The following is a 15,572-nucleotide window of genomic DNA, read 5'->3' on the forward strand; positions in this document are numbered from 1 at the left end:
TGATAATGTTTTACTCGGTGAAAATGCGCATAAGTGGGGGCTGAGTGTCCCCCTCCCCCAGGTTCTTTTAATAGACCTTTTGCAGCTGCCAGCGTGTGTCTACCACAGTTTGAATTTACGTAAGCCTTTAAAGGCTATTACTGGTATTTTTAGACTGAAACCAGTGAAAATTACAGTGTCTTCAATTTTTCTGTGTCATGCCTGAATCACTGGAAATGTCTATAAATTTGCCTTTGAATTAAGAATTAACCTGTACAAAATGTTTTGTCTGCCTCTCATGTTTCTGTAAAGTGATTGGCTGGTCTCCAGTTAGACACCCCCCCCCCCACCTTAAAACACACACACACAACGCACACATGCTATCTCTTTCTCTCTATTTCAGTTTGCCTTCTGTTCAGTCACCTCGGGTCCATAGAGTTCGTCTCAGAATTAGCTCATGAACCATGGCTGACAAAGGTCGCCCAGTGATGAGGAGAAAAGAGAAGAAGAACAATGAGCCAACTGAAATAAAAAAGGAGGTCAAAAATGGGGGAAATAATGATGAAGCAGATGCCTCAGCAGCTGAAGCAGTTGCCCCCAATGACGCTGGTCAGAATGGTCGAAATGGAGATTTTCAAGTTGAGCCAATGGAACTACCTCCTTTTGAAATAATCACGGGGTATGTCTCTTTCACCTGCTTTCTAAATTATGCTACTATTCTTTCTATATGCAAATATGCTTGACTTTAGCAATGGGAATGACAACCCAGAGGTTAAGACACTCCACATCACAGATGTTCAGTCAGAACTACCTCAACTGCTGACTCACCTAATGTTGGGTGGGAGTAGCTATCCAGGCCAGGAGGAGCTTGACCACTTGCTGGCTCCCTGTGCAATTATTGAAGTTAAAGTAAAACATCACAGTATTGATGGTGCTGCTAATAATTCCAAATAAAGAGGCAGCATTTCAAAGTTCATTTTAATGAAGTGATAATAACATTAGCTTTAACCACAGACTCCCGTAAACTGTGGTGGTGAATTACTTTTTAATTAGGATTCTTTATAAATATTGGCCCTGGGCTCTTAGAGGTGAACAAGAGAGGTTAACCTCAATTTCAAATCTGGTTCTTAGCACATAGCTAGGTGTCAGATGATGTCATCTTTGCACACAGATTAATGCAATATTTTAACCATTCAGCTAGAAATTGAGACAAAGAAGTGTTTGCTTGGAGTGTTTTCACTGACACAAGGAAGGAATAAAAATGATTCCTTCTATAAACAATCTGAAAGCATTTATGAAATATCATCATTAGATGACCCTTTTCTAGTCATCAAATAATGATAAAGGATTGGACAGTTTTTCTCAGCCTTTCGTCTGAGTAACAATATTAATAATTTTGCAAATGTTTCCTTCTTTGACTTGAACACTTCTTAGTTTATAAAAACAGACTTTGTTACTTTATTTCTTTGCTTTCCTTACAGGGACCGGATTGACCCGCTGGTCTTTCAGTTTCAGTTCAAGAATGTAGAATACTCTTCGGGACGGAACAAGACCTTTCTTTGCTACCTGGTGGACACGGGGAAAGCCGATGAGGGGCTACAGAGGGGATATTTAGAGGATGAGCATACTGGTTCACATGCTGAGGAGGCCTTCTTCACACAGTGTCTGCCACATTACGACCCCGCCCTCAAGTACTCAGTGACCTGGTACATACCCCTCTCATACCCTCTTCATGTAAAAATTAGTGGGTGATACACGTCACTTACACTCAGGTTCACCCGTTTAAAACTAGAATTTGGGGCTGTTCCAATTGGGAGAAGACCTGGGTTTTTCTGCAGCAGACGATGGGGTGCATAGGCGATATGAAACAAAATGGGTTTAAATGGATGAATTGGCCAGTTTGAAAGGGGCTTTACCAAGATGTTCCACCAGTATAAATACAAGTATCAGATGCCAGCATCCTCTGCTCGTTTGTGTCAGTCTGCAGTTTCCTAGTAACTAGTTCTAGTAAAATAAGACCACTGTTTGTAGTGAAAATGTAAACATCTTGTGATGTAGGTGGAAGTTTAAACCGCTCCAATGTTCCCTGAAGAATATACAAATCATTAGGCAATTTTAAATGTGTCACATTATTAATTGTCAAAACAAAAACACACAGGTATGTGTTTATAGTCTCTGTGTTTTATATTTATCATATAAATTCATCTTCATAAATTTAGAACTGCTTTCTTCATCTAACAGTTAAAAGTTGATGCCAGTCCTCCCTAGTGCACAAAATCTTGTCGCTATCTTTTCACATTAACCCAGAACAGACAAGCAGGACTTAATGGCAAGTTTATTCCCTTTACTTGCTAACATTAACATTTACAGTTCAAAAGCTAAATTAAAAGGATGTACATGAACAAAAACCTTGGATGTGGATGCAGTGGAAACATTGATTTAGACTCTCCAGCAATCTCAAATCTCACACACACACATAAATGCACAAGGTTGTCTTTTTGCATATGTGGTCATTAATATTTCCAATGGATCTGTGATCCATTGATAAAGCTGTCTTGAAACTCAACACACACACACACACACACACACCTTTACTACCGTAATTTCTGGACTACAGAGTGCACCTGATTAAAAGCCGCATAATCTAATTTTAGAAAGAAAATTAATTTTGTACTTATACAAGCCGCACCGGATTTTAAGCCACAGGTATCCCACGTAGTAATATGAAAAATTAGTTTAAAAACATTCAGTACCAGTAGATGTTTTTATTACCGTAAGAGGCGAGTCTCTGACGAGTGACAAACAGACAGGTAAGAAGCAACAGCCATTCTTTTCACTTGTATGTTTATACAGAGACCTTAAATCCAATTTTCATCACGTCAGGATTTTTTAACTTTTCTTTTAATTTAATTTTAGCAACATAAATATAATGTACCGGTAAATGATTTTTTTCCTTAACGGTGTCTGTAATGCAGCTACCTTGAAATATATGTTTGTATCAGCTACACACAAATTACGTTGTTTATGCTTTTTTACTCAAACAATGAACAATCTAAAACTCCCCGATGGCCCACCTCTAAAATCTTCTATTTTCATTGCGGTAGCGATTGCTTTTGCCTTCCGTCTGATTTGTACAGTGGAAACACCGCGGCCGCCTGCACTCTGTGTGTTGACCCAGTCTTCCAGAACGTTTTCAAGCTCGGGCCACCTGCTATGTTTACGTCTAAAAGCTTTTGTCATCTTTTTGCTTTGGATCAGTTCTTCAGGCGGGCGTCTCCACCTTCTTGCCATTGATTACCGTAATGTATGCCAAGATTACGCGCGGCAGCTCGATTTCCTTCTTCTACCGCCAGAGTGATCGCTTTTAACTTAAAAGCCGCATCATATGCTTTTCTTCTAGTATTTTCCATGTTGATGAGCGTTAGTAAAAATGACTGATTCACAATAGTTGTGATAGTGTGCCACGAAAAAAACATAAATAAGCCGCACCATAGAATAAGCCGCATTGTTTAAAGTTTAGAAAAAAAGTAGCGGCTTATAGTCCAGAAATTACAGTACATATTGCATAGTATAGTGGGGCCTTGATTGCAAAGTGGGTCTATTTTTCTGTGTCCAACAATTTCAAAGGATTTTTTTGAGGGTTAAGACATAGCTATAAGGTTGAGGTCAGACTTTGGTTTAGGTTAGTGTCGGGCTTGAGGGGGTAGATGGAATAGATGAGGCTAGGGTGAGGAGCTGGGAAATGTATTATGTTTTTAAGGTTAGGGGTCATCCCCACAAAGATAGAAGGGTGGTGAGATGTGCTCGTGTGTGCTTTTGATGTATCAAAAACCTTCTCTCCATGTCTAAAAACAATTAAAACACTTGTGATGCTAAATGGAAAATCATTTGGATGGACTGGTAATAAACCTTATTATGAGCTAAAAGGAGGAGAGGAGAGGAGATTCTGCCCCCCTGTAAATAAATACAGGGGGGCTGAAAAACTACACAAGAATAAGCATAACTAGTCTGCTAGTCTCCTGCTACCTTAGGAAGCCGAAAACATCTCAAAACTGCTTCACCACATTGTAACAAATCACACTGCACCTAAAGACAAGCCTGTAAAAAGATTTTGAAAAAAAAAAAATTGAGTATGGCTCCAAAGCAAATTTTAGTTATCAGAACACCTCACCCCTACTTCCAATTTGTCAATCCCTGGTACAAAAACGTTATGGGCGCTGTATTAGAATGAATTTTTAACAGAAATTAGAAGAAAAGTCATGGTAAAAATCATGGTTTCGTCTTTCCTATCAGGTATATGTCTTCCAGTCCTTGCTGTGCTTGTGCAGCTAAGATGGCTGAAGCATTAAAGGCCAGGAGAAACATTAAGTTGAGCATCTTTGCTGCTCGTTTATTTGAGTGGGAGGAAGCAGAGATCCAGGCTGGACTGAAAGCTCTACACATTGCTGGCTGCAAGATCAGAGTGATGAAGCCTCTGGACTTCTCTTACACCTGGGACACTTTTGTAGAGAATGAGGATCAGCCACTGAACCTCTGGGCAGATTGCAAAGAAAACTATGAGTACTACCACGAGAGGTTGGCTGACATTCTACAGTGACTGCAGTAAGTGTTCATGGGAAAAGTCAGTATAGCATCACTGGACTCTCATGTATTGTGAAAACCCTTGGAAGGACTTTTCCTTGAGTCCTTAATATTTGATTCATGTTATATTAGATAGACAATAAAATGTCCCTCAGTGAACTTATTGAGGTTGTAAGGCCAGCATTGTCATGCTGTGAGCATCAATAAATGAAAAGTGACAATAATCCAACTGCTAAAGTGGAGGAGATAATGTAGGAGGAGATGAAAGGCTGAACATATCAATGTTATTATGATATTGCTTGGAAAATACTTACATTTTCTTCTTCTCTCTATTCAGGCAGGACTGAGAAAAAGCACATTTCATGTTGGAGAAGCAAAGGTACACTTTATGTTTGATCAGCATTTTTGTATGGAATGTGGAGTATTGTCGGAGAAGGTTCAACAAGAGCATGGAAGACGTCCCAGATGCAGGAGAGCTGAGCTACCAAAAGTCATATTTTAGAGATGTAAAGAGAAGCAGTTAAAAGTTAAAAGTCTTGCTTTTATCATTTTTTGGAGTTTATCTGTCTTTGCTGTCTGCCTCCCATTGCCTCTTTCATCATAGTAATAAACTATATACCTTTTTGTTCCATTTGCCTGTTTTTTAAAAAAAAATACAGAACAGATTTCTGTCACAGACAATCTGCTAGCTTCACCTGTTGGTAGTTAAAAAGAAGTGTAATAATAACAAGCCCAATAATAATCCAAGACAGTGATATCCCACCCCCTGCCGGTGTCATGAACTTCATATCTAGCCAAAATAATGTTGGTCCAAATATGGCATTTACACTGAAGGAAACATGTTTGTGCTGTTTTAAAGTCTCTGTCTAAGGTGAAAGTCAGGAACTAAGGTTTGTTGCAGCTCCAGATTCCAACTGCACAGTCTAGTTCTAGTTCTAGCCTAGTTCTTTATATCAGTGATCAGGAGAAGCACAGCCTTTGTCAACATAGATGCCATTAATGCCAGCAGAGGGAGGCAGAGGATATTTAACGTCATTCCTCTTGGACAACCACAAACAACCCTAGGCTACCTTGCCTAGCAAGTTGGTTTGACGTACTGGGTCATCTGGTGTGACCCATATAGCTCTAATCACAGTTGTACAGTGATAAATTCATATTTTTAATCAGCTTGGACCAAAATCAAGAGGGTGGGGCATAATGGGAAAACAGAACTCATCATCTTAACTACTTTATCACTTTCAGGGTTACTGTCATTGTCCCATACACACCAAGCAAAAGTTACTGTATATATGAGCAATATTACACTTCGTACACATTTTCATGCTCAGGTTTGACTTTGTAGACCTTTTAAAACCTCTCCTAGCTGTGTTCATAAAGCTAGATTGTTTAGCTGTTTAATTTTTTTAACTCTTCTGATGAAGGTTCATTAGGTTACATTGGTAACTCTACCCATTAACAGCAAAATTATATTCTTGCACTCAGTTCTTAATTTTGGGAACAGCTAATTTGGCCAAGAGGAGTAAATGCTATTTCGGTACTGACACAAAGCTGAAACCATAGCCCAGAGTGCTTTGACAAGCCCAAATCTGGGTTTTAACACCCTGGCCAGTAACAATACTGGTTTCTCTCAGATTTCATGGACCCTTCTCTTCCCAAACTGTGTTATTCTGGTAAGCTGACCCCACATCCACCCCTCAAAAACCACTATTGGGAACCAATGAGAGGAAAGATGAGACCACTTCTGAAGAGCTCAAACTGTGCCAACAATAACAATACAAGGCATAAATGCTGTTTCGACAATTATCTGCTTCTTTACACAAAGGAGACAGTGCTGAGCTTGTTAAATAATACAACCAACAAAGAGGGAAAACTGGGAGGGAAATGTTGGTGTATGACTGCTAGGTCTGGCCTGCGGCAGTCAAATGTCTTCCTCGTTTTTCCCCAACTATGATGTAATTTAAGATTTCTTATTTCTCACATCAATTTCTGCTCTGGTTCACTTAGTAGCTTACATAATAATAATAACATATCAATAACATAGTGACAGCATAAGCTTTACCAGCTTGTTTATGCTTGTGAATTTGTAGAGGTCCTGTGACATTACATGGTTCTGGGTTTCAACTCCATTTCCCATGAAATCGTGAAATACTCCTTCAGACCTCGATGCCCGGTATAGTCACGCCTACCTTTTAAGCCTCTAGCAGATTTCCAGTTATGAAGGCCTCGTTGTACTGGGAATGACGGAGTAGATGACCGTCAAGAGACACTCCTCAGCTATAATCTACACTATCTTCCCAGAACTCTTTACTGCTGTATTTTATTGTCTTCTCTCTAAACGAGCTGAATGTTTTATGAGCACTTGATGCATTTAACTTGGAAGCCTTCAAACAAGGTCACGGCTTGTGAGTGGTTTCACAGGTTAATCGTAACTGTGTGACATCATTCTTGACCACCTTTTTGAAACATTTCTCATGTCCCATAAGTGTTACACCAGTTACAATTTCAATGAGTCAAACATGCTCAGGCGAGCTCTAAGCTCTTCATGAACTAATGGAAACATACGTCTCTGAACACTCCAGTCACTACCCCACCTCCTTTCCTTCCCACATCCCCATCTGTCCACCAGTTAGCTGCTTTGTCCAACTCTTCTCCGGCCTCCAGACAGAGAATCTTCTTTTCTTCGTTTGGGAGCAACATCGACTCACTACATATGGAATGTTACAAGAAAAGCAACTGTGAGTAATCTTTAGCACAGGAATGCCAGTGTCTCTTTAGCAGTTATAGATCAATTTATTTTGGATGTATTGACTGAATCTCGAATTGCTGGCTTGCCTTATTGAAGCCAGTTTAATGAATTCTGATGTCACCTGATGCTACTTCCAGAGATTTAATCATTACTTCAATCCCGTCTTTTTTTTCCAGTTGGTCTCTACTCGTTGTCTCACACCAGTTTGCCATCAACCCAGGAAGCGCCGCACCCACAACTGGTGTTTGTGCCCTAGACTGCAGTAAAAGCTTGTCAATGATTTATACCACCCTTTATTTCTGTGCATGTGTCTATTTTATTTGACAGAAATGATCATGCTTGGTCAAACAACATGCCTGTCCTCGTTTGGGTTTGTTCCACTTTGTCCCTACACAAGGGTCATCAGCTTGTGAGAAAATTCCTAACACAGGCCAGTTCAGCTCAAATGATTTCAATCTGGGCCAAACAAAAGGGAACATATAAGTACATTCTATTCTTTTGTCATCTACTTTATTTTCACGACTATAAGGCACACCTAAAACACTGAGATTTTCTCAAAAATCGACGGTGTGGCTTATAATATGGTGCGACTTGTGTGTGGACTAAGTTCCAAAATCTGCTGTGTGCTTTTGGTGGGTGCACTACGGTAAACGCTCCGCCCATCGATTGAGTAAGGACCCCCTAAAATGCAACAAGCGACCCGCGTATGAGGCTTACTTTAAACTGCAGGCCATCGAATATGCAGCTGAAAATGGCAATCGAGCAGCTGCAAGACATTTAAATGTAAATGAGTCCATGATCAGAAAGCGGAGAAAACTAGAAAGTGAACTGCGCCAAGTGAGGAAGACGAAGCTGAGTTTCCGCGGGAACAAAGCAAGGTAGGCCCGAGTTGGAAGACCGAGTGGAACAGTTGGTTGTGGAACATTGAACAACTGGAAGGGGCGTCTCTACTGTCTCTACATTCGACAAAAGGCCAAAGTGATTGCTGAAGAAATGGACATTGGGCACGTCCAAGGAGGTCTGTCTTGGTGTTTTTGCTTTATTAGGAGGCGGCATCTCTCCATACGCGCAAGGACAACTGTTGCGCAGCGGCTGCCCACGAATTACCAGGAGAGGATGGCCATCTTCCGCACCTACTGCTGTGACAAGATAACCGCGCTCAGACACATCACCAACATGGATGAGATCCCTCTGACTTTTGACATCCCTTTGACCCACAAAGTGGAGAAAAAAGGGACCAGCACGGTGGCGATACGCACAACAGGGCACGAGAAGTCGTCGTTCACCGTGGTTCTCGGCCGCCACGGAAACGGACAGAGCGCTGGATGATGGAAGGCGAACACTCCTTCACAAAGACTATGAAGCGGGCAAGTTATGCCACCATATGCGGGTGGATTGTAGATGCATGGGCTATGATACCGTCTTTATGTATTGTAAGAACTTGTGGAACTGGTCGGTGAGTCTGATTCAGATGATGAAGAAGAGGAATTTGGGATGTTGGACACTGAAATAGCGCAGCTGTTTAATTCAGATACAGAAGATGAAAACTGATGGTTTTGTGGCGGAAGAATGAATATTTTGTTCAATAAATGTGTCGATAGTCACTGTTTTAATACCGTTGTCATTTTTTACTGTATGTTATTATGTTAATAATACGGTGCGCCTTATGTACGTGTTAAATACAGATATAGCACCCGTAACTGAAACTGTGCCTTTTATACAGTGCGCCTTATGGTCGTGAAGATACGGTACAATAATTGTTAATTTTCATGCAAAACTCTGACAGACGTATGAAAAGAAACTACAGAAATATACCCCATAGGAAGTTTATTTCTCTGTCACTTTGATGATGATTATGTTTGGTTTTCTCAGTACGCCACAAAGAGAATCTGTGTCAAAGATTTGCTTTTGCCTTTTACAATTATGATATTTAGTTAAAACTAGTAGTAAAAATTTATTTATTTATTTTTTCAAAATTGTGAGGTTTTAACATTAACATTAACTGGTGGCTTTTGGACAAACAGAAAATAATCCTGAGATAAGTCCCTACATGAAACTCAGCACTTTTGGCCTGGGGGCTGCTGCGAGGAGTGTTGATGACTGGTTCAACACAGAGGTCGTTCGACGGATCCAACTGAAATACCATCATATAAATAGATCTTGTCAAAGGCACTGAAGGCGAGGGCAAAAGGAAGATCCAGGAACCATTTATAACCTGGGACAGATATCGTTGTAGCTTCCTATAGCCAGTATAGTTAAAAGCCCAGTCAGTCAGTCTGTCCAAGGTCGAATTCCTACCCAACGCTTTGTATCTAATTGTTGATCTGGCTTGCTGTGGTAGCTTTAGGCCTTAATGCTTCAAGCTGGAAATGGTTCAGTCACACTAAAACTCCCAAAAATGACTTGATGTCTGCTGAGTTTGTTGTTCTCAAACTTCCCAACGAGAGGACCAAAATGCTGCTGTGAGGCATCCATTCTGATATATATATATCTGGGCGGTGCCTCCTTCCTTCAGACTCGGGTTCTCTACCAGAGGCCTGGGAGTCTGAGGGTTCTGCGCAGGATCTTAGCTGTTCATAGGACTGCGCTCTTCTGGACACAGATCTCTGATGTGGTTCCTGGTATCTGTTGGAGCCATCTACTCAGGTTAGGTGTTATTGCCCCTAGTGTCATGCCCCACATTCTCTCTATCTCCTCCTTCAGCCCTTGGTACTTCTCCAGCTTCTCGTGTTCCTTCTTCCTGAGGTTGCTATCACTTGGGATTGCTACATCTATCACCACCACTGTCTTCTGGTGTTTATCCACTACCACTATGTAAGGCTGGTTGGCTACCACCATCTTGTCAGTCTGGATCTGGAAGTCCCACAGGATCTTGGCCTGCTTGTTCTCCAGCACTTTCGGGGGTGTCTCCCACCTGGACCCTGGGACCTCCACTCCATACTCAGTGCAGATGTTCCTGTACACTATGCCAGCCACCTGGTTATGCCGCTCCATGTATGCCTTGCCTGCTAGCATCTTGCACCCTGCTGTGATGTGCTGGACTGTCTCAGGGGCATCTCCACACAGTCTCCACCTGGGGTCTTGTCTGGGATGGTAGACCCTGGCCTCTATTGCTCTGGTGCTCAGGGCCTGTTCTTGTGCAGCCATGAGTAGAGCCTCTGTGCTGTCTTTCAGTCCGGCCTTTGTCAGCCACTGGTATGTTTTCTTGATATCAGCCACTTCCTCAATTTGTCGGTGTTACATTGCATGCATGGGCTTGTCCTTCCATGATAGCCCCTCAGGTTCCTCCTCCTTGGTGGGCTTTTGTTGCCTGAGGCATTAACTCAGCAGTGGGTCAGTGGGGGCCATCTTCTTGCTGTACTCTCGGAGGCTTGTTGTTTCCTCCTGGACAGTAGTTCGGACACTTACTAGTCCTCGGCCCCCTTCCTTTCGCTTTGTGTATAGCCTCGGGACACTGGACTTAGGGTGAAACCTTCCATGCATGGTGAGGAGCTTCCTTGTCTTGATGTCAGTGGCTTGTATCTCTTCCAGTGGCCAGGGTATTATGCCAGCAGGCTATCTGATTACTTGCAGGTCGTAGATGTTTATGGCCTGGATCTTATGCTTACCATTCAGCTGACTTTTTAGGACCTGTCTTAACCTCTGCAGGTATTTGGCTGTGGCTGACCTCCTAGCTGTCTCCTCATGGTTACCATTTGCCTGCGGGATCCCCAGGTACTTGTAGCTGTCCTGCACATCTGTGATGTTCCCTTCAGGTAGTTCAACCAGATCCGTTGTGATCACCTTTACCATTCTAGATATCATCCGCCCACATTTATCTAGTCCGAATGACATCCCGATGTCTTTGCTGTAGAGGAGGTGGCTGACGATTGTAGTCACTCTTGGTGATCAAATCAATCAAATCAAATCAATCTTTATTTATATAGCGTCTTATACAATCAAAATTGTTTCAAGGCGCTTTCCAGAATCCCAGGGCCTAACCCCCAACAAGCAACAGTGGCAAGGAAAAACTCCGCTTTAACAGGAAGAAACTTTGAGCAGGACCAGGCTCATGTAGGGGGACCCTCCTGCTGATGGAGGGCTGGGTAGAGAGAGAGGAGACGGGGAAGGACAGGTAGAGGATAGAATGGAGAGAAGAGGAGAGGAGAGGAGAGGCACAGAGCAGAGAAACACATACAAAAATACACTATTTATGCAAGTCGCCGGTCAAGTGGGTCAGCGGGGTCGGAGGACATCACACAGCTCCGAAGGCGGCGATACTGGTAAATTAATACAGAAGGGGGGGGAAGAAGCAGAAAAACTACACAAGAATCAGCATAACTAGTCTACTTGAGGAGAGGAGAGGAGAGGAGAGGAGAGGAGAGGAGAGGAGAGGAGAGGAGAGGAGAGGAGAGGAAACCATGACCCGGTGGGGTGACAGAGGCAGAGGCCTGTCATGTGATCATGTTTCTGGACCCCAGCAGCCTCAGCTTATAGCAGCATAACTAAGATATTAACCTAACAATTAGACAACCCTCTAAATATGCTAAATATGTCTAGGATAATAACTGGAACTACAGAATTACTCACAATAAGCTTTTTCAAGGAGGTAGGTTTTAAGTCTGATCTTAAAAGTAGCGATGGAGTCAGCCTCCCGTACCTGGACAGGGAGCTGGTTCCATGGCAGGGGGGCCTGGTAGCTAAATGCTCGGCCCCTCATTCTACTCCCAGAGACTCTGGGAACCACAAGTAGACCAGCATTCTGAGAGCGGTCCGGTCTATTGGGCTGGTAAGGTGTCACTAGCTCCTCCAGGTAGGATGGAGCTAGGCCTCTGTGGACCTTGTAGGTCAAAAGAAGGGTTTTAAAAATTATTCTAAATTTAACATGCAGCCAATGAAGAGACGCCAGTACAGGAGTTATGTGATCTCTTTTGTCAATACCTGTCAGAACTCTGGCTGCAGCATTTTGGATCAGCTGGAGGCTTCTTAAAGAGTTGTTTGGACGCCCTGATAATAAAGAATTACAATAGTCCAGCCTGGAAGTAACAAATGCATGGACTAACTTTTCAGCATCATGCCGCTTCAGTAGTTTCCTGATCTTTACGATGTTTCTCGGGTGAAAAAAGGCACTTCTAGAGACGAATTTAATGTGTGAGTTGAAGGAGAGATTTTGATCAAAAGTTACTCCAAGATTCCTCACAGAGAGACTAGATGCTAATGAGATACCATCTAGAGTGATCATGTGATCTAATCTATCCCTGAGAGGTTCAGGACCAAACACCATGACCTCATTTTTTCCTGAGTTAAAGAGGAGGACATCTGAAGACATCCAGGACTTTATGTCTTTAAGACAAGTCTGAAGTTTCACTAACTTCTCTGTCTCCTCTGGTTTCATGGATAAATAAAGCTGGGTGTCATCAGCATAGCAATGAAAATTTATCCCATGCTGCCGAATAATGTTCCCTAAGGAAAGCATGTACAAGGTGAAAAGGATTAGTCCAAGTACAGAACCTTGTGGAACTCCATGGCTAACCCTACTGTATGAAGAGGGAACACCATGGACATGAGCAAACTGGTATCTATCAGATAAATATGATCTAAACCAGTCTAGTGCTGTCCCTTTAATCCCAATCACATGTTCCAGTCCATATAACAGGATGCTGTGATCAACTGTATCAAAAGCAGCACTGAGGTCCAGCAGAACCAGCAAAGAGACCAGTCCATGATCTGAAGCTATAAGATCATTAGTAACTTTAAGAAGTGCTGTTTCTGTACTGTAATGAGCTCTAAAGTCTGACTGAAACATCTCAAACAGGCTGTTTCTCTGCAAGTGCTCCAGTAACTGAGTCACCACCACCTTCTCAAGAATTTTAGAGATAAAAGGAAGGTTGGATATCGGCCTGTAATTTGCTAACACATCAGGATCCAGTGATGGTTTTTTAAGCAACAGCTTAATCACTGCCACCTTGTAGGACCGGGGTACATAACCGGTCACTAAAGAACAAATGATCTGGTCCAGGATAGAGCTGCCTATCAATGGTAAAACATCCTTCCACAGGTGTGTTGAGATGGGATCTAAAAGACACGTGGTGGACTTGGATTTCTGAATTAACCCTAACCCTAACCCTAATGGAAAAAGGGATATGTGGATATAAAACACTGTGACTCTTGGTTAATTTGGCCACAGTGTTGAAAGGAAACCTGGGTTTGTTCTTATTTTCCTCACTTAAAGAAGAGAAATAAGCTGTTCTAGCCTTACGGAGGGCCTTCTTGTAAACTAATAGACAGTCTTTCCAGGCTACATGATAGCTATCTATTTTACAAGAATGCCACTTCCTTTCGAGTCTGCACGCTTTCTGCTTGAGGGTCCTGATATGTGAATTATACCAGGGGGCACACCTCCTCTGATTTACTATTTTCTTTTTCAGGGGGCAACAGAAACAAGTGTGATTCTCAGTGAGGTTGCTGTACAGGAACTCCAGCTAACTCCAAGCTGCGGAACTGCGTCTCAAGTCTCGCCTCCATAGCCGTAAATAAACTACACTTTCTGCACCTAGTCTCTTCACTCAAGGAGGCAGAGGAGTAACTAAACATTTTACAGAACAGACAAAGACACCAGGTGAAACAGATGGTGAGGCCATGCTAACGATGATAATCGGCAGAGCCCTTTGTTTAATATTGGTGATTTCTCACTGTTATCAGGTGACTAGAATGTCCCAAGTGTTCAATTTTAAGTAAAGTGAATACAACACACCAAGTGTTCAATTTTAAGTAAAGTGAATACAACACACCAAGTGTTCAATTTTAAGTAAAGTGAATATAACACACCATGCACAGTGCAACCAACGAACGATTGAGAAGACAGGAAGTGATGCAATACCTTACCGCAGTGATGATCTGGCTAAGGGGATTAAGGCCTATGCAGACCAGCAGGGGGGACAGGGCATCTCCTTGATATATGCCACATCTGATGCTCACCCGCACAATTGGCTTTGAGTTGGCCTCCAGAGTCGTGTTCCACAGCTTCATGGAGTTCTGGATGAACTCTCTTAGTGTCCTGTTGATGTTATACAGCTTCAGGCACTCCGGTATCCATGTGTGCGACATTGAGTCATAGGCTTTCTTGTAATCAATCCAGGCAGTTCACAGGTTGGTGTGTCGCGTCCTACAGTCCTGGGCGATTGCCCTGTTGACCAGTAGCTGGTGTTTGGCACCTCTGGTGTTGTTCCCTATGCCTTTCTGTGCTCTGCTCATGTATTGATCCATGTGCCTGCTGATCATAGCCGCTATGATGACTGATAGGAGCTTCCATGTGGTGCTGAGGCAGGTTATGGGCCAGTAGTTGGACGGTATTGTGGCCTTCTGGGGTCCTTCATTATGAGGACTGTCCGGCCTTGGGTTAGCCACTCTGGGTGGTCCCCTGATGTTAGCAGCTGGTTCATCTGTGCTGCTAGGCGTTCATGGAGTGCAGTCAGCTTCTTAAGCCAGTAGGCGTGGATCTTATCGGGCCCTGGTGCTGTCCAGCTCTTCATTTTGGACACTCTTGTTTGGATGTCTGCTAAGGTGATGACTACTGGGTCTTGTTCTGGGAGTTGGCTGTGCTCAACTTGTAGGTCTTGCAGCCATTGGGCAGTAGTGTTGTGCATTGCCTCTTTCTCCCAGATACTCTTCCAGTATTGTTCCGTCTCAGCCCTGGGGTGGTCTGTTGTCATCTTGTCGCCCTGCCATTGAGAGTAGACCTTTGCCGGGTTGGTGGAGTTCTTGGGCCGCTCTGTCCTAGGATTCACGCCTCTACTCAGCTCTGTTAGGAGGCTGTTTCCCTCCACGTTGCCATGATTTTTGCCTCTAGCCTTCTCCTCCATGGGGCCATTTGCTCCTGGCTATTCATGCAACCATCTGTAGGATAACTGTTGCCGCTGCATACATCAGCTGATTGGTCTCTTCCGTCCGTCATTGGGGCTGTGTACCCAATCTCGATATTGGGGGGTGATGATGAAATCACCCCCACACTGACCTGGCGTCCTGACTCCCCCTTGCCATTGCATATTTGTACCGTGGGTGAGGCACACCGCCGTGCCTTGTCAATCTCTAGCTGTGATAGCAGCTTCCTATTGTGGATATTCGAACACTGAGCTAAGAGCTGCTTCTTAGTCAGTGAGGATGTGGGGTTTCAAAGTACCCATTTCTCCCACATCCTCTGCATGTACCGTCTCTCGCTGGGGTTACTCCCGTAGTAACACTCCATCAGTACCACGTTCTCTGCCCTGCTCCATGAATGCCTTGTTCC

The 15,572-nt window shown here is 43.1% G+C and overlaps 1 protein-coding gene across 3 annotated transcripts; it reads left to right on the plus strand.

Moving 5' to 3' along the window:
* The first annotated feature begins 357 nt into the window (after positions 1-357).
* apobec2a (apolipoprotein B mRNA editing enzyme, catalytic polypeptide-like 2a) lies at positions 358-7,658 on the plus strand. 3 transcript variants are annotated; one of them, XR_003886109.1, is made up of 6 exons: positions 358-658; positions 1,461-1,685; positions 4,273-4,581; positions 4,898-4,939; positions 7,140-7,295; positions 7,483-7,658. XR_003886109.1 is itself a non-coding variant. In XM_011613625.2 (4 exons), exons 1-3 carry the CDS (start codon positions 444-446, stop codon positions 4,574-4,576), a joined length of 744 nt encoding a protein of 247 aa, XP_011611927.1. In that variant the 5' UTR covers positions 358-443; the 3' UTR covers positions 4,577-4,581; positions 4,898-5,191. The 3 variants fall into 3 exon arrangements, 1 of the variants encoding a protein (XP_011611927.1); XR_003886108.1 differs by having other exon boundaries at positions 7,187-7,295; XM_011613625.2 differs by lacking the exons at positions 7,140-7,295; positions 7,483-7,658 and having other exon boundaries at positions 4,898-5,191.
* Positions 7,659-15,572: the final 7,914 nt, after the last annotated feature.

Source organism: Takifugu rubripes, chromosome 19, assembly GCF_901000725.2.
Source record: "Takifugu rubripes chromosome 19, fTakRub1.2, whole genome shotgun sequence".
Lineage (NCBI taxonomy): Eukaryota > Metazoa > Chordata > Actinopteri > Tetraodontiformes > Tetraodontidae > Takifugu > Takifugu rubripes.

Bases quoted from the DNA above. Each gene is read 5' to 3' on its own strand.
- apobec2a (XM_011613625.2), top strand. From the start codon at position 444: ATGGCTGACAAAGGTCGCCCAGTGATGAGGAGAAAAGAGAAGAAGAAC. The intron at 659-1,460 runs GTATGTCTCTTT...CTTTCCTTACAG, and splicing joins CCTTTTGAAATAATCACGGG to GGACCGGATTGACCCGCTGG. The intron at 1,686-4,272 runs GTACATACCCCT...CTTTCCTATCAG, and splicing joins CTCAAGTACTCAGTGACCTG to GTATATGTCTTCCAGTCCTT.